General features: G+C 38.8%; 2 protein-coding genes across 3 annotated transcripts; one reads left to right on the top strand and one right to left on the bottom strand.

The window, feature by feature from the left end:
* The first annotated feature begins 6 nt into the window (after nucleotides 1–6).
* fkbp10a (FKBP prolyl isomerase 10a) lies at nucleotides 7–22,454 on the top strand. Of its 2 annotated transcripts, XR_009203446.1 has the most exons (11): nucleotides 7–543; nucleotides 3,341–3,489; nucleotides 4,469–4,658; nucleotides 4,736–4,881; nucleotides 8,268–8,457; nucleotides 9,076–9,221; nucleotides 9,308–9,497; nucleotides 13,026–13,168; nucleotides 13,293–13,456; nucleotides 18,436–18,584; nucleotides 20,605–20,742. XR_009203446.1 is itself a non-coding variant. In XM_058377808.1 (10 exons), exons 1-10 carry the CDS (start codon nucleotides 350–352, stop codon nucleotides 20,779–20,781), a joined length of 1,689 nt encoding a protein of 562 aa, XP_058233791.1. In that variant the 5' UTR covers nucleotides 7–349; the 3' UTR covers nucleotides 20,782–22,454. The 2 variants fall into 2 exon arrangements, 1 of the variants encoding a protein (XP_058233791.1); XM_058377808.1 differs by lacking the exon at nucleotides 18,436–18,584 and having other exon boundaries at nucleotides 20,605–22,454.
* A 2,321-nt stretch (nucleotides 22,455–24,775) lies between these two features.
* On the bottom strand, nucleotides 24,776–27,169 carry LOC131344997 (olfactory receptor 8H1-like). The gene is made up of 2 exons (XM_058377607.1): nucleotides 26,265–27,169; nucleotides 24,776–24,800 (listed from the first exon to the last, which is right to left on the bottom strand). The coding sequence occupies exons 1-2, from the start codon at nucleotides 27,167–27,169 to the stop codon at nucleotides 24,776–24,778; spliced, it is 930 nt and encodes a 309-aa protein (XP_058233590.1).
* Nucleotides 27,170–27,985: the final 816 nt, after the last annotated feature.

The raw sequence follows: 27,985 nt of genomic DNA, 5'->3' as shown, positions 1-27,985 counted from the left end.
TGGGGGTAGTTGTCCAGCTGTGCTCCTGTTACAGCTGTGATTATCTGTTTCCATTAATTTCAGTTTAGTTGGGTTCGTCGTGCACATGTGCTGTTTTACTGAGAAACGTTTTCATTGCTGCTGTATCACTGCAGACTGGAGATCCATCTCTCTCTCTCTCTCTCTCTCTCTCTCTCTCTCTCTCTGCAAGAACAGCGCTGTTACACGTCTACAAAAAGAGGCGGAACCGTGAAGTTTACAAAGGTTGTTTTTTTTTTGTTTGTTTGTTTGGCGACATCAGTGACAGTTTCAGTTTTATAGGAAAAGTTTTCTGAGTGTGTGTGTGTAAGAGAGAGAGAGAGAGAGAGAGATGGCTGTAAATGTGGCACTGAGTGTGCTGTATGCGTATCTCGCATGCGCGATGTGTAACGCTAGTCCCAGTGAGGAGCTGCTTATTGACAGATACTCGTTACCCACCCGCTGTGGCAGAGAGGTTCGGGTTGGTGATTATGTACGGTACCATTACACCGGATCGTTTCCGGATGGGAGGATTTTCGACTCCAGGTGAGTGGACTTTATTAATACCTTTATTAATACTTACAGCAGTTTAATTCAATTTAATTCAGTTGTATTTGTTTAGCACTTTAACTAAGTTACAAGTTTTACAGAAAAATATATATCCGTGACATAAATATTAGATTAACAAATGTGTTCCTATTGAGCAATTCTGCTATGATGACAAAAAAAAGCCTGAGACAGTATTAGGAAGAAACATCCGGAAACAAAATGCAACCCATCCTTATCTGGGTGACACAGGTTAGAATTAAAATTAGAGAGAGAAATACAGATTATAAGGTATGCTTATTATCACATAAAAAGATGAGAGAGACATGAGGGTGTCCTGGTACATAAATCGAACAGCTCCTACACCATCCACAAACTTTAGTGACCCTGTGTGACCGTCTATGCCCATCGACCCTCCAGATCTGCTTCTTTACCTAAAAAAAGACAGTGTCTGAGTCCCAAACACTAATCTGAAGGCTATTCCAATTACATAAGCCCTGGCCTTTGCTAGAGGCATCTTTTGATCGAAGTAGGCGTGGCAGATCATAAAAAGTGTGGCGCAAGACCATTCAGTGCTTTACAGGTCAGTAGTAATATTTAATAAGAAATGCAAAATTTAACAGAGCCAATGCAGTGATGCATTCATATCTCCTAGTTTTAGTTAGGACTTTAGCTGATGGATTCTGGACTAAATGGAGCTTGTTTATGCTTGTTTATGCTTGTTTATGAACATCCAGACAGTAAGGCATTACAATAACCAACCTAGAGCTAAAGGAGGCTACCCTAGTGATATTATCTAAATGAGCTTCTAATTAAAGACCAATAATAGTCAATAATCACACCAAGATATTTTACTGCTGGACAAGATGAAACAGAAGGACTATCCAGAGTTACTCTGTAATCAGAAAGCTTACTTCTGGCTGCATGTCTGTCAGAGTTAAGCAGGAGGAAGTTAGTAACCATCCACTGTCTAATGTCCTTTACACATTCTTCAATCTTAAAAAGCTGGCGTCTCTCATCTGACTTAGCTGAAACATATAGCTGTGTGGAAGCTAATACCATGTTTGCAAATAATTGTACTAGGGAGTAGCTTATATAAGGAGAAAAGCATTGGGCCTAAGAACATAACCTTGGTATGTTTAGAGAAGTCACCATCTAGACCTACTGTACACACTGATAACAGTCAGTCAATTAAGACCTGAGCCAGGAGAGGGCTGTTCCTTTAATACCAACAACATGTTCTAGTCTGTCAAGTAGAACAGTGTGGTCAATGGTGTCAAAAGCTGCACTAAGATCAAGAAACACCAGTAAGGAGACACAACCCTGATCAGAGGTCAGTAACAGGTCATTTACCACTTTAACCAGTGCTGTCAATGTGCTATAATGAGGCCTAATGAGTGCTATAATGAGGCCTAACCCTAACCCTAACTCTTTCATGAATGTTATTCATATGTAAGTATAAACATAACTGCTGTGCTACAGCCTTTTCTAGGATGTTGGAGATAAAGGGAAGGTGTGATTGACCTGTAGTTTTAGATCATTCTGCCCTCTGAACAATATATTGTAATATGCTTATCTACAAGATGAGCTATCAAAATTTATGATTCTAAATTAATAGTCTTTCATCTGATATTTTCAGTTTATCTACTGGAATCATTTCTAAATCAGTGCTGCTATATATTGATGGTGTGTATGTTTCTGTGGTCATTTTTTTTCTAAATTTTGCTACAGTATTAGATAAGAATCTAAATGGCCTCCTGGTGGTCCAGCAGCAGGATCCCGCACTCTCATTGCCGCGGCCCAGGTTCGATTCCCAGGCAGGGCGCCACCCCAGCTGCTGAGGAGTTGACTGTTAGTGCCAGTCCCAAGCCTGGATAAAAAAAATGGCAGGGTTGCGACAGGAAGGTCATCCAGTGTAAAACCTGTGCCAAATCACGCGGGTCGATTGATCCTCTACAAACAGCGGACCCTGCAAATGTGTGGGACAAACGCTAAGGAAAGAAAAGAAAAATTAGATAAGAATCTAAGATAATTTTTGTTATCAATTAGGGTGAGAGATATGCTGATCTAGCAGCACTAAGAAATTTCTGTAGCTCAGGAGGCTTTCCTTCCATGCTGTTTAAAATACTTCTAATTTAGTTTGAGGCATTTACATTTTCATTTTTTGTGGTCTGTTTAAAGGTTCATGTGTGATTGTTATTCCAATATGCTATTTTTTTTCTCTAAATATTTTTTAATTGTAGCTAAATTATCTGTGTATTGAAATGTTGACTCTAAGCACAGTCACCTGATCAAATTCTTTGGGTTCAGACGCTGAACCAATCATAGGTGATAACTGGGATTTTCATATGTATTACTAATTTGAATAACAGTAACTAATGTGAATGTATTTTTGACATGATAGTGTGGAACAGTGCATATATTATGATTAAGACACATTTTAAATGAGATGAGATAATGGTCTCGGGCTGTGGAAATGTGACTATATATTCTGTATTTAATCACAATGTTGGTATTAGTTAAATAGTGTGACCACCATTATAAGTGAGTCCTATTACATTCTGATTAACCCCTACTGATATCTATGGACACAATGGCTGTTCTCAGAGGGTAAATATTTTGTCAATAGAAACAGCGAGTCCTGAACACAAGACTTTGTTTGTAGACAGTGTTGCTTACTGATCTTTTCAGCCTGCTGCCACCTCAGCACACACTGAGAAAAGAAGAAAAAATAATGAATGTGTGAATGAATTAATGAATGTTCTTCATTCTTTCTTACTTTCTCTCTGTTTCTGAGTGAGCGTAAGGGCATGGCATTGTTTGTACCGGTGGGTGTGGACAGTAAGGTGATACCAGGCTTGGACAAAGGAGTGGTGGGGATGTGCGTAAATGAGAGGAGGAAGATCACAATTCCCCCTCACCTTGGATATGGCATCTCGGGAGCTGGTAATTTCAAACCTCAGAACTTAAGAACCATGTCTTAGCGTCAGGGGTGTATCTAATGCCGGGTTCACACTGCACAACTTCAGTCGCCGTCTAGTTTTGCAAAATCAAGGCAAAGCGGAGTGCGTGCACGTGAGTGACAATTGCGCAGTATGAATGACCAGATTGAGTATGAAACTCAATCTGAGTCGACTCATATATGAAATATTTGGCATGCCAAATATCTGGACCTGTCGGAGACTCAAAGTCGTGCAGTGTGAAAGGAGTTTTGACTGAAAAATACCTTGGCGATGACCTACAGCCAACGAGGGAGTGAGATGACAGTTCGGGGAGGAGTTATAGACCACAATATCAGCAAGCACGGCTTCAGTTAGGGCACAATATTATAGTTTAATAAAGTTTATAGGTTTTTATCAGACTAAAATGTCTTAAATATAGCTATATCAGAATAAATAAGCTTTACAATTACCTCAAACAGAAATAAAGCAGAAACATTTGCTTAACCAGCCGCATCAGCACATTGCAAAATGATTCATTTGTTCAATTATGCAGAACACACAATCCTTGTCCCCCGCAGGGTTCCTTTTCCAGTTAAGCGAGAAATCTGACATCACCTGTGATCTTGCTTTATTTCCTTATCATTTCTCACGTATGTTCGGTTGTGAAAGGCAGTTTGCGAACCAGACAGAGTTGTCTGCGATTCTTCCTATTGTGAAGTCATGCAGTGTGAAACCTCTTGTCGCCGATCTATCGTGCAGTGTGAACACAGCAGCAACTGAATAGATAGTCGTGCAGTGTGAAAGCGACAGTGATCTGATGACTTTGAAAATTGTGCAGTGTGAACCCGACATTAGGTAGACTGCAGTTATGTTTTACATATGGAGTTTAAGGGGAAATAACATCAGAGCCACATCCATCTGTTCCTTACAGTCAACTGTCCTTACATTGTCACATTGTCTATCTCTCTGTCTCACTCTCTCAGGTACAATGATTCCTTCAGATGCAACTCTGGTATTTGATGTAGTGTTGTTGGATGTGTGGAATAAGGATGATGGTGTGGACACTCGTATTCTCTTTAAGCCATTGTCCTGTCGCCGCTTTGTGCAGCATGGTGATTTTGTGCGATATCTGTATAACGGCTCTCTGATTAATGGCACAAACTTCGAATCCAGGTACAAATGCTACATTACTGAGAGACATTACAATAAACTAATAAAGAGCTGCTGCATTCATTTATACTCTTTCACAGTCATGGACAAAATGTCACATATGACACATACGTGGATGAGGATCACCTGATCAGCGGCATGGTGCAGGGGCTAATAGGAATGTGTGTGGGAGAGAAACGCGCCATCATCATCCCACCGTTTTTAGCCTACGGGGAAAAAGGATATGGTATATACAAGCACACAATCACTGTCACACCATGATGTAAGTTTGTGTAGTGTGAGTTGAATGATGGAGGCTTCTTCAAAAAATATTTTGCCAAAAGAACACATAGCACTTTTGGACAAAAGTAAAAGGTAATAGTGATAAATAAATAAATAAATGAATGAATAAATAACACACAAAAAGAATTAATGCCAGAAAAAATGTTTACCTTTTTTGGATACTGGTACCAAACTTTGTTAATGGTAGTTTCTGCTTTCTAAGGTTGCTTCCCTACATTGGAAGGCATGTCAGTAGTTGGGTAGTTAGAAACTGCCCAAATTGTCATAAAAATTTTCCCACAATGACATTAAATAATTATATACATGACACAAAATGTACGTACATACTTCAATATACATACATACATTTAGGCCTGTCACACTAACACCCCTTTGACAAGCAATGGAGTTAACATTCAGATATTGGAATTGGAATGTCGAAACATATGAAATATCTACATAATATAATATCTATAATTCCCTACCCCAACCAGGACAGGCCAAGGAACATCCAACTGTCCAATTCAGAATTTGTATTTGTAAACTCCAGGTAGCGATCCAAACTTTGATTTCTCTAACTTCAGGGTGTCAAATCAACAAGTCTGCATACAGCTTCAAAAGTAAAAATGTAGTACTTCTTAGTGTTAAATCTATAATGAACTCAGATTCTATAATGAATTTGAGTTGCTCAGTAGCTCCAGTTACACAACTCCAACTGACTGTTTATGACTGTAAAAAGTAATAATCACACTCTCCAGTGTTTATGCTTATTCATACTCTCTGGTGTCACCCAAATGAGGATGGGTTCCCTTTTGATTCTGGTTCCTCTCAAGGTTTCCTCCTCCTACCATCTCAGGGAGTATATCCTTGCCACTATTGCCTCAGGCTTTCTCATTAGGAGTAAATACAAATATATTTAAATATAAGTATAATATTAATCTTGAACTTTACATACAACAGTTCACTGTTTTTTAAAATCTTTTTTACTTGACATTTGTAAGAGAAGAGTAACAATAAATCATAAGACAAATGCCTGTAATTAACACAAGACAATGTGATAATATCTACATTTTTTGATATCACATGGCATAGTTTAATCTTGCTCCTGTTTGTTTCCTACGGTTACCTGGATTTAGGGAATCAATTGTGTCATAAATGGTAGAAATAAGCAGACACTGATTCTTTTAGAAAGAAGGAAAAAGTCACCATTCGATTCAGGGGGCACCATGGGAATTTGGGGAAAACTGTATCTGCAGAAATTGTTTCATTTGAGAAGACATAAAGGGTCTGTGTAGACTGAATTGTTGGATCCATATTGGATCCTTTATTGTGTTTAAAACAAAGGATTTATATATTCTCAGTAGTATTTATATTGGTGAAGCGTAGTTGAGAGCAGATTAATGAATGGAGCGAGTGTTATGAGGAGGATGTTCCCATACTGGCCCAGTATCATCTACTTTAAGATTGTTAACCTAGTAGAGGAGCTTACTGATTGCAGGCCCAGTAATATTGAGGGTACTGGGTAATGCAAAGCCACAATTGATCTTAGGATCATGGAGAACAATTTATCTGATGTGAACCAGCCTGCTGCTCCATAAGAAAGAGTCCACAAGGTGATTAAATAAATATTAATGTGGGGTGATTTGCCTGAGTTCTGGTACATCATCAGTGCATTTGGTGATGTAGGCAGTGACTGACTCTGTGTATTCCTAGATTTTGATTTGCTGCTTGTAAGTGACTGCCTTCTTGATCATGCCTCAGTCTGTGGTGGGTCAAAGCAGTCCTGCAGTGATGAGGAAGCAGCTTCTGCCCACACTTGTACCTGCCTCTGAGCTGGTTTGTGTAACAGTGTCAGAGAAGCCAAAGTGGGAACCCTAACCCAGCCATGATGAGAAATCCATCTGGATGGGCTTACTGTTGTTTACTAATGGCATGGTTGGATTCAACATTATGTTAGAAAATTCCCTCGGTAGATAGAACGGTCAGCACTTCATGACCATGAACTCTACCAGGGGTGAACAGTATCTGGAGACTACCACATCATCATGACACCACACATCACTGATGTAAACACAAACCCCACCACTGCACATCTTGCTGCCCTCAACCATGGCTCTGTCCTCTCAATAGCATGCTAGTCGGTTGAGGTCAATAGAAAGTTGTGGTTCTGCTGATGTATAGCAGACTCACGGTTGTACATTTACATTTCTAGCATTTGGCAGACGCTCTTATCCAGAGCAACGCACAAAAGTGCATTATTATTAACACTGGTTCAATAGGTTACATGTTTTTTTTTATAAACATATAACAATAGAGGGAAAAATACAAGCTAGATTAAATGCTTCAGGAAAAGGTAAGTATGTATGGCTGTATGGACATCTAGGAGAAGTTCATTCCACCACCTTGGTGCCAGAACAGAGAAGAGTCTTGATGTATACCTACCTTTTACCCTGAGAGATGGTGAGAGTAGTCGAGCCGTGCTAGTGCATCTGAGAGAGCGAGGTGGAGTGCGAGGTAAAAATTTTTTGAGGTAACATTGTGCTGGTCCATTCTTGGCTTTGTAGGCAAGCGTCAGTGTTTTGAATCTGATGTGTGCAGCTACTGGAAGCCAGTGGAGGGAACGCAGCAGTGGGGTGGTGTGGGAGAACTTAGGCAGGTTGAAAACAAGCCATGCAGCTGCATTTTGGATCATTTGCAGTGGACAAATTGCAATCAGAGGTAGACCTGCCAGTAAAATTGCAGTAGTCAAGTCTCGAAATGACCAGTGACTTAACAAACACTTGAACATGTACATAAACATGAAGACATACATGTTACCATCTTTGGAAAACAAAATAAAAAAGTAACAATAAAAATTTGGATGCACTTTTGGGTTGGCCTTATTTTTATATTTTTTATAGCTGATATCTGTGGATAAAACCAAGTTTTATCTATCATTTAAGGCACATATAGCAGTCAAGAAACACTAAAGAAACATGTATTTTGATAGAGCAGTGAAGAAGTAGTTAAAAGTGGCCATGCTGGGAACTCAGAACATTTGGAGCTTGGGAGTGGGACATATAGCTCAACAGAGAAAGACAGAGAATCACCATTGTCTAATGGGAGCCTTACCACAATGAAACCTAATATCTATGGAAGTGTTCTGAAAAAACTAAACTATGGGCTCTCTAGGGCTATTTGCAGAAATCTAACATGTTCCTGCATCCAGGTTTAGATAGGTGGATTTTGCACTCAGGTTTTGAGGTTTTTTGTGAAGGTGCTGGTTTATGTGATAGTGGAATTTGATATTAATAGGTATATATATATATATATGTGAGTGTGTGTGTGTGTGTGTGTGTGTTTGGTGTTTAGGTGTGAAGGTGCCAGCTCATGCGACAGTGGTGTTTGATGTGCTGCTCATTGATGTGTTTAATGTGAAGGATGATGTTCAAGTGGAGATTCTCCATGTTCCTCAGCCATGCAGAAGAAAATCACAGAAGGGAGACTTCATACGTTATCACTACAATGGAACTTTCCAAGATGGAACTCTGTTTGACTCCAGGTGAGTAATCCATCATCAGATTATTAGGACCTCATAGTTTTTTTTTTTGAGAACATACAGGGCTGCTAGAATATTTGGAAACCTTCAAATTTGGAAACCTACAATTTTCTGTATTTCTGCATCAATATGACCTGACGTGATCAGATCTTGGTCCTACCTAGATAAATAGAACATGTTGAACAAATTATGCAAATCATTGTTTTTACATTTATTTATTAAGCAAAATTCAATCCCAAATTCAGTTAAATCCAAAATGTAATATTTTTTGTCAGAAAAAGTATGAGAGTTATTTTAAAGAGGTTTTTAAAGTCAGATCTTTTAATCAAAGGAACGACAAGCAGGTATGAGTTTAGCAGGTCCTCCCATGTTTCAAGTAGACAAATGTGGGTGTTTACTAAAAGAGTCTGGTCTTCATCACACAAGTTTAAGTGCAATGTAGAGTTTAGTGCAACGTAATGTAGCTGGTCTGTAAAACCCATGGTGCGGGTTAGGTCCACAAAGAGCCTATTAATAGGATGTGTGTTACATTATCAATGTTTTTGGATAAATATTAATGTGCTTCTTGTTACCCCCACCCATATCCCCCACCCCATCCAACATACACACACACACAAACAGCTACCAGCGCAAAGGTACATACAATACATTTGTGGGCTTGGGTCACGTGATTGCCGGAGTAGATAAAGCCTTGCAAGGTGTGTGTGTGGGAGAAAAGAGACACATCATCGTTCCTCCACACCTTGCCTATGGAGAGAATGGGACAGGTGAGACACTCACACACCCACACACAAATACCTGAATTCTTCATTGTGTGAGTGTGTGTGTGTCTGTGTGCGCACTTTGTTCACAGGTAACCTTATTCCTGGTTCAGCAGTGTTGATCTTTGACCTCCACATCATTGACTTCCACAATCCAAAAGACTCAGTGGACATTCAGATTACCCACAAACCTCAACAATGTAACAGCACCAGTGCTGCGAATGACCTTGTCACTTACCACTACAACTGCTCGCTGCTGGATGGAACCCGACTTTACTCATCGTAAGTGCACAAGAAAGACTTCACACCACCAAACCCCCTCTCCCTTCAAATCTTACATGCGCGCACACACACACACACACACACACACACTGCATATACTTACAGTCCTCACATAGTGTCATTTAGATTTGGCATGTGTTGATGACTAGTTGCACTGCATGAAAAGGTACATTTTCGTCCCTGTGAATGCCTGATGACTTCTCTAATCGTCGGCAGTTATCGACAGTTCAAAGCCTGGGAAGTTCCCGTTCGCGGGTGACAGAAACAGTCAGAATCATACCATGGGGTGTATGGGGAGGGAGGTGTGTGTGGAGGTACAAGGTACGAAATGTGAATTAGCATATGAATGAAACCACCTTGAATTGTCTACAGTACCCATTGGATGAAAGCAAAACTTTCAAAATAGAAAGATCACCTGTGATTGGCTGAGACATGTGTTGCCATTGGTCAGTCTGGGCAATTATAATACCGTTTTCAGTAAACGTTTTATATTATATACACACACACACACACACACACACACACACACACATATATATATATATATATATATATTAATCTATACAAATCGTTAAAGATATAACAATATAGGTGTATAGGTGGGTGATTCTCATGAAATCTTGGTTTTAAAAATTTCAAACATGAAAATTTTAAAATTGCTTAAATTAACTTTTTTTTCAGACATTAAGAACAAAGTCTGGAGTATTTGTGAACATTAATTTAAAAAATTTACTTACCATTTAACAGCTTTTTGAACATAATTTCCAAAATAAGTCCTAAAAAATCTCATTACCGCAACACTTTGAAAACATCAGCACTGATAGAAAAGCAAATACATTCTCACAGTTTTAAATATGGATTATTAATAGTCATGCACAGTTACTTCAAGTTCTGAAATAATATTTATTTTTAATTTAACAGTTTTTTAAATTTTGACTGATTTCTCTCATTACCGCAACACCGTCCACAATTTACAACCATTTTTTCTTTATATTTTGAAGAAACCTGACATTTTTTCAAAATGACGTGAGAAACCTGAGAGAACATCATTTTAAGATTTTGCACATGCATTTAAAATCAAAGTACTATATTTCTATTAATTAAATTAACATCTAATATACATGAGGTGGTAATGATATATAGGTTTCGGTAATGAGGTTAATTATTTTGGTAATGATAACTATACTAGTCTGAGATTTATACTGAGACACACTTATACACTTGTTTATTGCTAATTACCCCTGCTGTAATCTCCAAACCTAACCTCTCCATCTCTCTCCTAACCTCCCTCTTCTCTACTCCTCCAGCAGTTCTGGGTTTCTGTAGAATTTTTCCCTGAACTTTGTCACCCTGACCTTTGCTAAAGCTTTTTTTTTCTCACTTGCTGACTGTCTACAGTGAAACAAATCATAAAGCAAAATATCAACATTTAGGAAATTTTATATTAATATTAAATTCATAAGAGATATTTAAAGTTCTGTTTACCACAACTGGCCTTAAATGGTTGTGCTGTATGAGAATGGTGTTGTGGAGGATGAAGTGCCTCAGGATGTTTTGCTAACAATAGAGAAGCCATGATGGCTTTACTCATTTTTTCTCAGTGCATATAATTAGACCTCAATAAAGTACATTTTCATAAAAAAATTGTAAATCTAAAAATTTTCGAAATGTAGAAAACTTCCTGTTTGGGTAATGATAATCAAAAAGTCATGTTAACATTCTGACAATAGAATATTTAACTGGAAAGATATAAAGAGATGATCTTACCTGGTCACCATCTTGAAGTAACTGTCCCATGTGCTCCATCACTCATAATCACACTTTATTTCCATTCTGTATGTGTGTTTAAACAGTCCTCAAAAGGTGTTGTGGAGGATGAGAACATCAGGCATGGACACATCATTTTCATACTTTTTTTCATTATTATTATACAGTACATGAATATTCAGTAAAAAAAATTCTGTCATCTAGAATAATCTAGTAGAACATCCATTTATTTATGTTAATTTGTTTAAATTAAAACATAACACATATTCAGACCCAGCCGAACACGTTGCGGTAATGAGAATTTCAGCAGAAAATGCAGTAAAATAGAAAAATAATTCATTCTCATGTTGAAATTACACATTGTGCAAGGTAGAGAACAGTACTGTCTTTATTCTGATTCTGATTCTATTTTTATATTACTAAATTACACATTTTATATTTAAAATCATTAGTGCCGTGGTGTTTCAATGGTTTCGTGAGAATCACCCAGGTGTCATAAAGGCTAATAGTAAATATTAGGAAAACAGACATTTGAGAGAGACATGTTGATAAAATGTAAGTTTTATTAATAAGGCATAGGAAAAATAAATACACAAAAATAACCAGAGATTATCTTCGTGGCATCACGTGTGGCATCAAATGTCTTTTTGCTGCCTCGGGGTCGTAGGTATGCGATGGCGTTCTGTTAGACCGCAGCCCAGTTCGCAGACGCCGGTGATGCAGTTCTGCATACTTTGGACTGGCTTCTAGTCTCGTCTGCAGCTTAGCACACAGATTGCTGAGCTCCTGGCTGTGGAACGATGGAGGTCTCACAATCCACCCTGAGACTCCATCAATGGTACCGTCTTCTTCGTCTGACATCATGTCAGTGGTGATTCCCCTCCAGAAGTCCACTTCATCTGCAGCCAGTACACTTTGCCTCACTTCTAAGAGCTGAAAACACATTTGTTACATTGTTAATAAGCAATATGTACATCATTACAGTTTATACTAATGCAAAACAAATAAATAAAATGAATTTAATTCTAATCTGTCTTACCCTCTTCCTCCTCTGGCGACTCTGAGCTGAGGTCTCATTAGCTGCAGCCACACTTGCTAGCTCTGGCTGTACCGGAAATTTCTGCACACGGTCTCATAGTATGTCCCATTCACTTGTTTATGATACAATTCCAGCGATAGGAAATTTGTGTCCATACAGAACGCAATCAATCACAAAACACAGCCATTCAAACAGTTTTTCTCTGTTTGTGTGCTTTCTTGTATTGCAGCTGAAGAGATCGCAGTCCGCACACACATACTTACATACAAGAGTGCACATGCATAGAGAGATACACCCCTCCGCTTCTTATGGCTTTCCTTATAAACTTAAGGGATTTATTATATATTTCTGCTATTAAACACCTATAATCAGTCTCTCCTCGTCGATGTTTGATGATTAATATTACTAATGCACAGATCTTTCTTTACATATGGGTAATAAGCCCACTCTCAATCAGTGAGTTCCCCCTCCCCACACTACCCTAGTTTGCATTTGTATAGCTCACTGTAGTCATTTATATATGAAAGCTAAACCCAGGCCAAGGTGATAGGAACATGGCAGGGCAACTGCCAAGCCTATTTCACATCAATTTTTGGAAGTTCCCGACAATTATCTGTGCTGCCTGCACATTCCTGTGAACAGTCGTTAACTGACGAAAATCACACTTTCCATGCAGTGTGGAGACATGATGCTGAAATATTTTGGGTTAATGCTCTCAACAGTACTGACTTGGGTAGACCTGCACAGGCGACACTGGGTCAAGCAGAGGTCATCGAGGGGCTGGATCAAGGGTTAAAGGGCATGTGTGTGGGAGAGAAGAGGGAAGTGATCGTGCCCCCCCACTTTGGACATGGACAAAATGAAGGTTAAATCATTTATTACTGAATACAAAGTCTAAACATTGTCAGTAAACAATAAGATAATGTTACAATCATGAGGAAATGGTCTTAAATCTCCCCTTTAATTTCAATTTGTTTCATGTGTTACAGGTTCTCTGGTTCCAGCAGATGCAGTGTTAATTTTTGAACTGGAGTTGCTAGATTTGCGAAAAGGTGTTCCTAAGGGCTTCCTGTTTGTCTGGCTGGAGGAGACTCCTGATCCCCTGTTTAGCTTCATGGACCTAAACCAAGATGGAGAAGTTCCACTTGAGGAGGTGAAGCATTTTATTGTGTTATTTTGTTAGTCTATTACTCTGTTTTTATAAGAAAAACATTTTTTTGAAAACATACCGTGCTGATAGAAAGTTTGGGCACCCTTTACAATTTTATGTATTTCTGCATCAGTTTGATCTGAAATGTGATCAGATCTTAGTCCTTGAGAAATGATTAAACATTTAATATTGTTTTTTTTTTTAATTATTGTTTTTGTTTTTTAGAAAAAACACGTACATTTCTATGGGTATTAGTCATTTTAAAGTGGAACCTATAATTAATGTCAGGTCTTTTAATCATAGGGATGGCAAACAGGCATGAGTTTAGCAGAGTCCACCAGCTAGCACTGAACAATTACTGTGTACATGGCATAGTATATCAAAGAAGAAGTCACTACTCTCCCAAAAAGAACACTGCTACTCATCTGTAGTTTCCTCAAGATCATGTGGATAAGCCAGAAACTTACTGGTCTGTAAGCATTACGTTTGGTAAAAAAAAAGCATTACGTTTGGCAAAAACTCAACAGTGCATTGCAAATACAATGAGGACCTCATTCCTGTCATGAAGCTTGGGAATGGCAGTATCACTTACATATTTACTTATAACTTTACTGCCTTAGGTCCAGGACAGCTTGTCACTTTTCATAGACCTATTAATTCTGGATAGTGCTAGAAGCAGTTTAACATTTTGACCCAGTAGAAATGTGGTAGAATGACCTAAAAAGAGCAGTCCATGCAAGGAAGCCCACTATCATCCCTGAGATGAAAGAGTTTTGAAAGGAGGATTCAGGAATTAGTTTTGTAAGCCATAATTCTTCAAACATGTTGTGCAGGATTCTTAAGCTTTTGTCTTTGGTTTTAGTACTTAGATTAAGTTTTTTTTTAAAAATCAGATTTCAGGTCAAATTTATGCAGAAATACAGAACATTTTATTTAAAACGTTTACAAGATTTCTAGGGTTAAACTGTGTCTAAACAACAGCATCAACAAGCTCAAGAAGTGATAAAAATAAGACCGGACAAAGTTCTGGAAATATATCCATTTACAACGTGAAGTCTGGAAAATTACTTTTGGTCTCTTTGGTGATTCTCTGAGTTCATACCTCTTCATCTAAGATACTGGTTGCATCAGAACTAACTTCACATTTTTATTTGTAAATGATTTTGCAAACTATATAGATCTTTCACTCATTTAGTATTATGCCTTGTGTAGAGTAACATAAAATCACAATTAAGCACATTGTATTTTTATTTTTATATTATGTTTATAGCAATTATATCAAGGAGGGGGGGCCAATATTTAATAATATTGTTACAATATTATACAATAATCATACACAATCCCTCTCCAGAACCAGCAGGTTTAGGACCAGTTTTTTTCCTATATCCATAAATCTACTGAACTCCACATTACACTGCTAGTCATGTCTTACTACACTTACCACCTTGCAGTTCTGCTCCAACCTGTACATTTTGTTATAATATATTTCTTTGTGTAATATCATTATAATGTACATATTGTCCACTTTATAGATTACACCTAGTTTATCTATTTATCTGTTTATATATACAATATTTATATGAGATAAAATAAGATAAGATAAACTTTTATTCATCCCACAGTGGGGAAATTTCCACGTTACAGCAGCAACAAAGTAGAAAAATGTGCAAATATGAAGCAGACAAGATAAGGAATCTATATAAATACAGGACAAAAAAATAAGAATAACAATAATTTCACAAAAAACACACAAACAATTGCACTTGGTTATTGCACATCTTAAATTGTTGTTATTGCACTCTTGTATTGCACAGGGTTATAATTATTGTAATTTCACAGTGTATATATATATATATATATATACACACACACACTATATTGCCAAAAGTATAAAGTGCATTTGTGAGGTCACACACTGATGTTGGACGAGAAGGCCTGGCTCTCAGTCTCCGCTCTAATTCATCCCAAAGGTGTTCTATCGGGTTGAGGTCAGGACTCTGTGCAGGCCAGTCAAGTTCCTCCACACCAGACTCTGTCATCCATGTCTTTATGGACCTTGCTTTGGTCACTGGTCACAGTCATGTTGGAAGCGGAAGGGGCCAGCTCCAAACTGTTCCCACAAAGTTGGGAGCATGGAATTGTCCAAAATGTCTTGGTATGCTGAAGCATTCAGAGTTCCTTTCACTGGAACTAAGGGGCCGAGCCCAGCTCCTGAAAAACAACCCCACACCATAATCCCCCCTCCACCAAACTTTACACTTGGCACAATGCAGTCAGACAAGTACCGTTCTCCTGGCAACCGCCAAACCCAGACTCGTCCATCAGATTGCCAGATGGAGAAGCGTGATTCGTCCCTCCAGAGAACGCGTCTCCACTGCTCTAGAGTCCAGTGGCGGCGTGCTTTACACCACTGCATCCGATGCTTTGCATTGCACTTGGTGATGTATGGCTTGGATGCAGCTGCTCGGCCATGGAAACCCATTCCATGAAGCTCTCTGCGCACTGTTCTTGAGCCTTTCATCTGAAGGCCACATGAAGTTTGGAGGTCTGTAGCGATTGACTCTGCAGAAAGTTGGCGACCTCTTCGCACTATGCGCCTCAGCATCCGCTGACCCCGCTCCGTCAGTTTACGTGGCCTACCACTTCGTGGCTGAGTTGCTGTCGTTCCCAAACACTTCCACGTTCTTATAATACAGCTGACAGTTGACTGTGGAATATTTAGGAGCGAGGAAATTTCACGACTGGATTTGTTGCACAGGTGGCATCCTATCACAGTTCCACGCTGGAATTCACTGAGCTCCTGAGAGCGACCCATTCTTTCACAAATGTTTGTAAAAACAGTCTGCATGCCTAGGTGCTTGATTTTATACACCTGTGGCCATGGAAGTGATTGGAACACCTGATTCTGATTATTTGGATGGGTGAGCGAATACTTTTGGCAATATAGTGTATATATATACTACTCACAAAAAGTTATTTGGCTTTTGGGTGAAATTTATGGAAAATGTAAAAAGTTCACACTACAGTGATATTATATCATGAAAGTAGGGCATTTAAGTAGAAGCTGCAGTGGTGATTTCCTCATCTCAAACAATTTATTGAAACAAAAGCCAACAACAGTGGAGGGTATACCACAACAAAAAATGTCAATGTCTCAATAATTTGTCATGTGCCTTTGACCATCAATTACAGCTTGACAACGATGTCTCATGCTGTTCACGAGTCGACTTATTGTCTGCACGGGCATGCCATTCCACTCTTCTTGAAGGGCATCCCTCAGGTCATTGAGGTTCTGGGGTGCAGGGTTACGAGCCTCTACACTGCGACTCGGCTGATCCCATCGGTTTTCTATGGGATTCAGGTCTGGAGAAAGTGCAGGCCACTCCATTTGAGGTACCCCAGCCTCCAGCAGCCGTTCCCTAATGATGCGACCTCGATGAGCTGGAGCATTGTCATCCATGAAGATGAAATTAGGCTTGTGTTGTTCATGCAGGGGCACAATGGCTGGATTAATGATGTTATTCAGGTAGTATTGGCTTGTCACTGTACCATTCACAAGATGTAGGGCAATTCTGTATTGAGTAGACACACCTGCTCAGACTGTAACACCACCACCACCAAAGGCTCATTTGGTGACAACAGTGGCTGATGCATAGTGCTCTCCTTGACGTCTCCAACATTGTTGACGGCCATCATTTCTGCTCAACGTGAATCGACTTTCATCAGAGAACAGCACTGAGTCCCACTGGTTCCTCAGTAAATGCTCCCTGGCCCTTTCAAGATGCCTGGTGGTGTGGTCAGGTACCCTTGCAGGTTGTCTAGCATGCAGACCATGCTGATGTAAACCGTTTCAAATGGTCTTACATGACACTTGAGTGCCTCTCACCTCCCTTAAATGTGCCTGGAGTTGAGTGGCATTCATCATCCGGTTCCACTTCTCTCTGAGAACATCCTGTTTGAAGCCTTGCAATGGCGAGGTACTGTTGATCAATTGTTAGGTGTCGTCTTGGTCTCATGATGTCAAAATGTGAGCAGCATGATGAAGAGGACTGTTTAAATACCAATTCTAATTGAACCAAAAAATTTATTGGTCGATTCATGGATCAAACACCAGTTGTGAATTTTGCCATTAAGAACCTTGTTAGAGAACAGCAAAAAAAAAAAAGTTCTGCAAAAAGTACTGAAACACTGAACAGTTGGACATGTGCATTCAAAAGTGTAGAGAAGATCAAATTAAGTTCACCTGTAAAGGTTATAGTGCATTTTAGGTGAATCCTGAAATTTCACCCGAAAACCTAATATCCTTAACTTTTTTTGAGTAGTGAATATGTACATATACGTATATTCCTGTCTGCCGTAGAGATGCTGCACTCCAAAAGACCATAGTCTCATCAGCAAAAAGAGACTGCTCTGTCCTTTCTTGTAGATTGCATCCGTGTTATCTGTCCAGTCCGGTTTGTTGTTCAGGTGAACACCCAGGTATTTATAGGAATCCACTCTCTCAATGTCCTTTCCCTGAATGTTCACTGGTGGTAGTGAAGGGTGTTTGTGCCTGTGGAAATCCACCACCAACTCTTTGGTTTTTCCTGTATTTATCTGGAGGCAGTTCTGTTGGCACCAGTCCACAAAGTCCTGGATCAGTTCTCTGTATTCCCTGTCATCATCATCAGACGCTGGCAGAGTTGTCAGAGAACTTCTGTAGGTGACAAGATGGTGAGCTGAACATGAAGTCTGCAGTGTAGGCAGTGAAGAGGAACATGGCCAGGACCGTTCCCTGTGGGGCTCCCATGTTGCAGATAGCCATATCAGATGCACATTCACGAGCCCTCATGTACTGTGGTAGATTTGTGAGGTAATTCAGTGTCCAGGTAGACAGACAATAGTCCACACCCATGTACTGCAGCTTATCCCTCAGAAGCACAGGTTAGATGGTGTTGAAAGCACTAGAGAAGTAAAAAAAATTACTCTTACTGTGCTCCCAGCCTTCTCCAGGTGATTAAGAAGGAAGATGACCGCGTCTTCAACACCTCTGCCTGGTTGGTAGGCAAACTGAAGTGGGTCCATTGATGAGCTCACCAGAGGTCAGAGATGAGTAAGCACCAGTCTCTCCAGCGTCTTCATCAGATGTGAGGTCAGTGCTACCGGTCTATAGTCCCCAAAATCCTTAGAGCGAGACGTCTTTGGTACACATACCACACCTGATGTCTTCCACAGCTGTGGCACCTTCCCCAGCTTTAGGCTCAGACCAAACATTACAACAATATGCCACACAGCTGATCTCCACAGGTGTTAAGGAGCCTGTGGCTGATGCTGTCTGGGCTTGCAGCCTTCCTCACCTGGGCTTCTGTGAGGGGCAATATGAAGTGGGGGCTGGGTGGAATTGGTAGGGGGGATAGGTTTGATGTGTTGTGGAGAGATGTATTGTGGGTAGGCTGTGAGCTGAGTGCAGCACAGAGAGGAGAGGTGGGGCCAGACTTGCTGTAGAAGCAGAGAAGGGGGGTTCCAACAGCATGGTGGACTGTTTGGGGATGTGGAGGGTAGCTGATCAAATCTACTAAAGAATAGATTCAGGTCGTTCATCCACTTCTGATCACCCTCAGACTGAGATCTGGGCTCCTTATAACCAGTAATGGTTTTGATCCCCTTCCACATACCGCTGACGTTATTCTGCTGCAGTAGATCCTCCATCTTCCTCCTGCATGTTTTTACTTTCCTGATCTTCTTTCTCAGTTCTCTCTGTACAGTTTTCAGCTCCTCCTTATTTCGTGATTTAAAAATCCTCTTTTTCTCTTTTAGGAGAGCCTTTATTTCAGGGTTAGTTCATGGCTTGTTATTGGGAAAACACCGTAGAGGCTTGGTGGGCACAGTATTCTCCACACAGAAATTAGTATAGTCCATAATACAGTCTGTTAAATTGTCAATATCCTCCCCATGTGGATTGCACAGTTCCTCACACACCATTGTATCAAAACAGTCTTTCAGAGCCTCGCTGGTCTCTTCAGATCATGTCCTCACTGTGCGGGAAACAGCTGGTTGCCTACATACAAAGGGTTTGTATGTAGAGGAGGCATGATTAAAATCTCCAGAGATAATGAGAAGGGCATTTGGATTCTGTGTCAGCAGTCTGTTAACAACAGAATGCAAACCATTGCATGCTGATTCACCATCAGCAGAGGGGGGAGTATATGCAGCTATTGCGATAACGTGATAATTCCCTGGGCGGATAGTATGGTTTCATGCCAGCGGCTAACAGCAAAATGTCCTTACAGCAGATTTGTTCTTTAATAGTGATGTGACTAGGTTTACGCCATCTATTATTCACAAATACCGCCAGCCCTCCTCCCTTTCTCTTACCACTCTACATCGTTCTGTCCATGTGCATAAGCTGAAATCCGCCCAGAGCTACAGTTGTATCCGGTGTTAGGTTAGTTAGCCATGACTCCATAAACATCATGCATCATGCTACACTCCTGGAATTCCCTCTGATGCCAGGTCAGAGCTAGCTCATCCATCTTGTTGCGTAGAAATCTCACATTCCCCATGATGATGGACAGTAGTGCTGGTCTGTATCATCTCCTTTTGGCCCGGCACAGAGCACCAGCTTGTAAAAGCTTGTAAACAATAGGAACGCTGCTGCAGTGTTTCCTGATGCGACCGTAAACAAAATCCAAAAGAGGACAAAAAGCAGAAAAACCTCGGCTCGACTTTGATGTCCATAGTGCAGGTCACATTCAACACAAAGTATGAAAAAAATACCAAAAATGCTAAAAAAGTTTAACATAATTGGGAGCTGCTGCAACAGGCTGCCACCCGGGTAGCGCCTGATCACTGCTATATACTATCTGTTTAAACACTGTATATTATCTCTGTTACTGTTGTACATACAATGTACATAATGCACACACTTTTGCACAATTTATAATTATACACTTTATCTGCTGTAAATACTACTTGCACATACTTCTTTATGCACATTCTGACATAGCCTTATTTATTGATGTAAATATTTACATATTTATCTGCACTTGTTCATTTGCACAATTTCTACTATTTGATTTTCTGGTAGATGCTAAACAGCATTTCGTTGCTATGTACCTGTACTTTGCAATGACAATAAAGTTGTATCTATCTCTCTCTATCTATCTCTCCAGTTTGCAGCGTTCATCAGGCTGCAGGTGTCAATGAGCAAAGGTCGTCTTCACCCTGCAATGGATGCTGATGTAATCATCAGAGAGATGTTCACCAGCCAAGATCAGAATGCTGATGGGAGAATCACAGAGGATGAGCTGAAACTCACGGACAATACAACAGGACATGATGAGCTCTGAGAAAGAAATACTCACAATGTCATCAGTGAAGTCTACTGGACTGTGTTGCCATGCACTAATACCTGCACAGGTGAATCAGGAAATGCTGGGAAACTGCTCACCTTTTCATCAGAAACATCAGTATAAAGAGCTCTGATCACACACACACACACACACACACACATTCTCCTTTTAAATCATTTAAATGTAGATACAGCAGGTATTGTAGATATTAATATAAACACAATATTACTCAATAACTGCATCAAACAAGCAGCTTACTGACATCACCAAACTGGGGCATTTTATTCTTTTTCTCGGCTTGTACTACAGCTTCTTTTAGTTGTTCTTTCAACAGTGGCAAAAAAGTGATACCATCCAAACATCCCAGTTCACAAGAACAATCTATGCTCATGAACCCTCCAGATCTTCTCTTTTACTTAGGAAAAAAATATTCATAACAAGCTTGACTAAACAAATATGTTTTCAGTCTGGACACACTGAAGGCCTTTTTATAGCATCATGTAGTGACATTATATTTTTTTTATCGTAGCAATATTTCTGAGATGAAAGAAGGCTACACTAGTGACATTATCTACATGAGCTTCAAATGAAAGACTTGAGTCAATAATCACACCAAGATCTTTTACTGCTGGACAAGATGAAACAGAAAGACCATCCACCATTACTCTGTAATCAGAAAGCTTACTTCTAGCTGCATGTGGTCCTAGTACAAGCACCTCTGTCTTGTCCGAGTTAAGCAGGAGGAAGTTAGTGACCATCCAGTGTCTAATGTCCTTTACACATTCTTCAGACTTAATAAGCTGGTGTCTCTCATCTGATTTAGCTGAAACACATAGCTGTGTGTCAACAGTTGAAGCTAATACCATGTTTACCAATAATTATACCAAGGGGTAACCAGTAACCAGATCCAGTAACACCAGTAAGGAGACACAAATTTAGGTACATAGCCAGTGCTAAAAGTAGAAGTTAATAATATTGGAAGAGATTCAGTTGCTACTGCTATTATCTGTTTGAAGAAACATGTAGGTAAGTGATCTAGGACACAAGTCGATTTTGAAGAAGAAATTAGTGAAATTATATCAGTCTCTAAGGGAAGTGAAACATTCTAATGTTTACAGTGCTGATTATCTACAGGATTAGCTATAAAACTGACAGGTTTTAAACCTTTCTATTTCAGAAATTTTTTAAAGGTTTAAAACCTTTATCTATTTCTGTTAGTGAAATAATTCATGAAGTCATTACTGCTGCATAATGATAGTGTGCATTTTTCTGCAGTGGTTTTATTCATAGTTCATTTTGCTACAGTATTAAATAAAATATAGGATTATTTTTATCATCAATTATGACTTATCAAAATGAATATTAAAGTCGCCAACAATTAATGCTTTGTCTAAATAAACAACTAGGTTTAAAATGAAATCTAGAAATTCACAGGAGAATTCAGAATATGGCCTAAGTTTTAGGCAGATGTGAAAAAATTCTCTAAAGTAAAGATGCTTTAAAGAAGTGTTAGTACAGTAATACCATGACTTACGAGTTTAATTGGTTCTGTGTCCGAGCTCCTAACTCAATTTGCTCGTATATGAAATTAAATTTCTCCATTAAAATGAATTGAAATGCTATTAATCCGTTGCAGCCCCCCAAAAACCACACCAATTTTTTTTGTGTTTTTAAATAAGAAAAATGTACTTTATAAATAACAAATAATGTATAAAACAATAATAATACATAATAAAAGAGAATGTAAAGAAATAAACTGGTTTTATTAAGTGTATTTACGTTGAAGATCAGACGAAGATGCTAGCGGAGGTGGAGGAGATGAGATTGGCGGAGTTTTTCATTTCGTGCTCTATCACTTAACTTACTCGCTACACACTTAATGCTACAATTAATTGCTAAATTTAACTTACACACTATGCTACACTTTATCGCTAAACTTAATTGCTACTTTTTTTTTTCACTTCACTTGATCTTCTTCTTCACGGACTTTTGCCTTTTTCTCCACACTTTCCTCACTTTCACTTGCAGGGCGTTTCAATAAAAACCTGTCCAAGGAGGTTTGTTTCTTCCTCCCTTGCAAAATGTTTGGAAAATGAGTGATGAAGTGTCTTCACACAGCACCAACGCACGACCTGGAGAGATAACCACGTGAACTGACCGCCCGCTGGGCGACCGAGTGGCAGGTGGCGTAAGCTCGCGCGCTCGTAACTCAGATCTCGGCTCGTATCTTAAAGCAAAAAATCGACCGAGCGACGGCTCGTATTTCGGAAAACTTGTAAGTTGATTCACTCATAAGTCAAGGTTTCACTGTAGTTTATTATTTATCAATTAACAAAATGGAAAATAAATGACCAGAAGAGATATCTAAATCAAATTAATATTTAGTGTGACCCTTTGCCTGCAAAACAGCACCAATTCTTCTAGGTAGACTTGCACACAGTTTTTGAAAGAACTCAGCAGGTAGGTTGTTCCAAACATCTTGGAGAACTAACCACAGATCTTCTGTGGATGTAGGCTGCCTCAAATCCTCTTCATGTAATCCCAGACAGAGTGGATGATGATGGGGGACTACCCATCACTTCCAGGACTATAGAGGTTCTTCTCTACACTAAAGATCTAAATGACATTGGCTGTATGTTTGGGGTTGTTGTCCTGCTGCAATTTGGTACTTCGTAATGGATAATTATCTGCCTGTATTTCTCAGCATTGAGGATGCCATTAATCCTGACCAAATCTCGAACTCCATCTGCAGAAATGCATCCCCAAACCTGCAGGAACCTCCACCATGCTGCACTGTTGCCTGCAGACACTCATTAAAGTTCTGCTCTCCAGTCCTTCGGCGAACATCTTGCCTCCAGCTAAAGCCAAATTTTTCACACTTTGGCTCATTAGTCCAGTGACCTGCTGCCATTTTTCTGCACCTCAGTTCCTATGAGATCTTGCTGATGCAGTAGAACTACCTTGGGTCTTTTTGTTGTGCTCAAACCCACCTTGTTTTTTGTTCATGAGCAGATCCTTCTTTCTTTACATTGGCCTTTCTCTCACTTTGGTAAAGGTTAACCTTGGTTCCAGAACATTTTGTTAGTTAGCTCTGTACATCATTGTGAATCCCAATCTGGTCTTCCAATTCTTACTGTTAATGAGTCACACAGCCATGATAATGCCAGCCAAGCACAAAACCCAGAACCTCTCATTTGTTCTTGAGACTCGGGTAAGCGGCCACTGGTGCTGTCAGTTTGGGGAGCTACCCTAGGCCCAAGACTATATTATCGACCATAGAACATTATTTGAAATGGGAAGAACCAGAGAGAAATATCCAAACATTTATCACATCCAAACCCCCATCATCAACAGTTTTATGTAATTTAACATGAAAATGAAATAAAATTGAGTCTGAGTGATGTCACATTTATTAGAGTGCAAATGCATTGTGTTTATATGCTGTGTGTTTTCTAAGAATATAATTGTACTAGCAATTTAAGGTCAGAGGCTCTGCTGCTGCTTTGGGGCTGTGGTAGCTTAGTGGGTAAGATGTTGGCCTACTGACTACTGATCAAAAGGTTGCGAGTTTGCATCCCAGGTCCTCCATGCTGTTACTGCTGGGCCCCTGAGCAAGACCCTTAATCCTCAATTGTTCAGTTGTACAAAATCAGATAATATGTAAGTCGCTCTGGAAAAGGGTGTCTGCCAAATGTAAACATTGTCCAGCAGCTCTGCATCATTGCTCACCATATATAATTTTGTATTATGTTATAGCTCGGCTGACTCTGCCCACTTCTCCCTTACCTGAGTGTTTTACACATAGTTTCCCAGTATTTCTGGGTTTTCATTTCAGTGTATTCTATTCATTCATATTTTATGCATATTCTATTATGTCATGTACTATTTACATACTATTCTATAGCATCCAAGTTTAACTAATGTTAAGTGTTCCAGTTTCCCCCTGGATCTCCTAATTTTCAGTCTTTGGTTTCCCATTGTTACTAGTTTCTCAGTGTTCCTGTTGCTTCCCAGTGCTATTTACAAAGATTATTGCTCAGGTGCTAAAATATAATGTAAAATAAAATATAATGTAGCATTGCTAACTTAAAAAAATGCAATATAACTTACAGTGAGGAATATCATAATTCAGCATTGTTTTAACAATTTGCAGCTGCCCAAAACTAGTATTTCCCTGCTATTGTAAGGACGTGCCAGGGCAGTTGGTGTGGAATCCATATTCCACAGTGAGATTTATTAATACAGAGCAAACAGAATCCAAATGGAAGGCAAAGTCGAAAAAGACAGTAAAGACAATCAGACATACACCAGGCAAAGAAAACACGTCAAAGTCAAAAACAGCAAAACAAGGTCATAAGTCAATGAACAATGAGAACCATGAACCACTCGGTACGCAAAGAAAGCAATACTTTGTGCCAGGTGTAGTGTAAGCATGGCTTATGAGCACAAAACCCTGGATGTGTGCTTTGACCCGGAAGTCGCTCAATACTCAGGTGACAGCTCCTCTAGCGAGGGGCAGTTTAGGGGGGGGGTATATTTAATGCAGCTATTGGCAGCAACAAATATTTTCTTTACCTTCAAGTACCAAAAGCAGCAACACAAGTTCATGCATTAGAATTTTTTATATATCAAAGACACTGTATCAAGGGTTAGCACTGGATTATATGATGCATCTTTTTTGTTTTTCCATAACTGCACACAATTCGCACACAATTTTTTTACTGACATACAGTTAATAATGTAATTTTTTATTTGCACAGACTGACCAGCCATGTAAGTGTAATGTCCAATAAGAACCTCACCAGTCACCTCTGCCACGAACCAAGTGTATTTAGAGGGTCCAGTAATTCAAATTGATTGTTTATTTTTGCAAATAATGTTCATTTCAAGCTACAATCAAAAAGATGTGCTTGTCATTTGTTTTTTGTTTTTTTTTACAGATTTCTGATTTAAAAATGGTGCCACTGGAAATGCTTTAAGACCAGACTTTAAGCAAATTAGCATTGCAGTGCATTTGTTATTCTTTATATTTTTAAAATAGTCAATTTGGGTTTTACATGTTATGCAGTTTAACTTCTTAAGTGTGTGTGTGTATGTGAAATCTGTGAACATTATTTTCATTGTCTGTTTTTAAACATTGTGATACAGGGAAAACTAAACAAAACCATACAACCAGAATGAATAAAGTATGATTACAGTGATTGGAGTCATGTGTATTACTCTTTGTGCAGGTATCAGAGCAACCTGAACACACACCAGTACAAAACCCCAAGCTTTAGATGTACCAACATTATCACAGTTTAAAAACCTTTCTGCTTTGACCAAGTAAATATGTGGAGGAGACAATAACAGGCTCTATATGGTCCTCTAAATCACACAAACACATATTACAGTGTGTGAAAATAGATCTATCGGTAACAAACAAATAAGTAAACAAACATTAGAATTTGAATCTAAAAAAATTTGTCTTTTTACAAAACATTCTTTTAATTCTATTAAAAATTTCCTTCAATTTCAGTCCATATATAATGGGATTTAACAGAGGAGGAATAACCAGATTTTCCACTGACATGATCATGGTAATAATGTGAGCCATTTTTCCTTCTAATCTACTGTTTATAACTTCAAAACATGAAGTGACAGCAAAACTTGTGAAAATTAAAAGATGTGGTAAACAGGTCTGTAGAGCTTTTCTTCTGAAATCTTTTGAATTCTTTAAACAGACAGCAATTATCCTGATATATGAGTAGATTATAAAAATCACTTGTGGAAATACAGCGATGACGAAAATGAACAGTCCATAAGAATTATAAGCATAAATGTCTCCACAGCTCAGTTTAGCAATTGCAGAATTGCTACAGTATATTCTATTTAATTTAAAATTGCAAAGTTTAAACTGATATATTAATAGCATAGCTATACCATTTTCACAACTAGGAACAAAGCAACTCAAAAATATCAGCTTTTTCACAGTAGACATTTTTACAATAGAAGCATATTGTAGAGGTTTACAAATAGAAACATACCTGTCATAGGCCATAGCTGACAACAACATGAACTCCGACATGGCATAAGTGTAAATGAAAAATGCCTGAAATACACAAGCATCAAGGGAGACAATTAGATTGTTGGATAAAATATCACTCATTAGTTTGGGGTAAAAAGCAGCTGATCCACCCAGAGTATTCATGAGTAATGCAGTGATGAAAATGTACATGGGCTCATGAAGACTCTCATTTATGTATATCACAAAAATGACAACAGTGTTACAGCAGATGGTCATCAGGAAGACCACAAGTGTAACTAGAAAATAAATATATCTGTACTTCTCCAACTCCACATGTCCTGTCAGAATTAAATAAGTTACATTAGTAGAATAATCCATTAATCTGTCACAATTATAATGGACAATTTACACCAGATTTGGGTACTATGACATAAAAATCCTGTCTTATTGTGGTTAAGAAAGCAGATTTCTGTACATTTATACATTCTGATTTCAATACTCACTGGCTGAATGAAAGTGTGGTAAGCCCCGCCCATTTAGCTCATTTAATTGTTAATTTAAGTAACACAAATAGAATATCAATCCATTTTTCTACCACATACAATATGTCCAAAAAAGACTGGTACCACTTTCTGCCTTTGATAATTTTATGCATATAAAAAATTATTTAGTTTCACGCAACATTTGTTAATATACAAGGGATATAATATGCAATTGGTCACATCAGGCTTAAACACATTTTGACAGAGCATTTCAGTTGATTTAGTTGAGGCTGGATATTTTTTTGTGGGAAAAAAAAAATCTAGTCATCCTACCCCATAGCCCAGGCATGAAGAATTTGAGAGATTGTTATCACATGCAGAGAGTAATAATTACTTGTTTTATCATGTTCAGCAGTAATCACACCAAGACTTTGTTGTGATCATTGTCTCTGGTCTTTCATTTGAAGCCCATGTAGATAATATCACTAGGGTATCCTTCTTTCGTCTCAGAAATATTGCTAAGATAAGAAATATGAAGTCACTTCATGATGCAGAAAAAATAGTTCATGCTTTTTTTAAAAAAATTATTATTATTATTATTATTATTATTACTATTATCTGCCACATCTTTGTCTGCATATATTTGTACATTGGATAGTAAATGGTACAGCAGTTATGGAACAGCCTTTAAAAAATGTTTGTTTAGTCAAGT

Source organism: Hemibagrus wyckioides, linkage group LG24, assembly GCF_019097595.1.
Source record: "Hemibagrus wyckioides isolate EC202008001 linkage group LG24, SWU_Hwy_1.0, whole genome shotgun sequence".
Classification (NCBI taxonomy): domain Eukaryota; kingdom Metazoa; phylum Chordata; class Actinopteri; order Siluriformes; family Bagridae; genus Hemibagrus; species Hemibagrus wyckioides.
The sequence above is the reverse complement of the archived record's forward strand: the minus strand, read 5'-3'. Positions and strand labels throughout refer to the sequence as shown.

What these genes read in the sequence shown, in the direction of transcription:
- fkbp10a (XM_058377808.1), top strand. Translation starts at nt 350, where the DNA reads ATGGCTGTAAATGTGGCACTGAGTGTGCTGTATGCGTATCTCGCATGC. An exon ending in ATATGGCATCTCGGGAGCTG is followed by an intron (nt 3,490 to 4,468) that starts GTAATTTCAAAC and finishes TCACTCTCTCAG; the next exon opens with GTACAATGATTCCTTCAGAT. An exon ending in GGCACAAACTTCGAATCCAG is followed by an intron (nt 4,659 to 4,735) that starts GTACAAATGCTA and finishes ACTCTTTCACAG; the next exon opens with TCATGGACAAAATGTCACAT.
- LOC131344997 (XM_058377607.1), bottom strand. Translation starts at nt 27,169, where the DNA reads ATGGATTATTCTACTAATGTAACTTATTTAATTCTGACAGGACATGTG. An exon ending in TTTAATAGAATTAAAAGAAT is followed by an intron (nt 24,801 to 26,264) that starts GTTTTGTAAAAA and finishes CTTTGTAAATAG; the next exon opens with CACTGGGAAGCAACAGGAAC.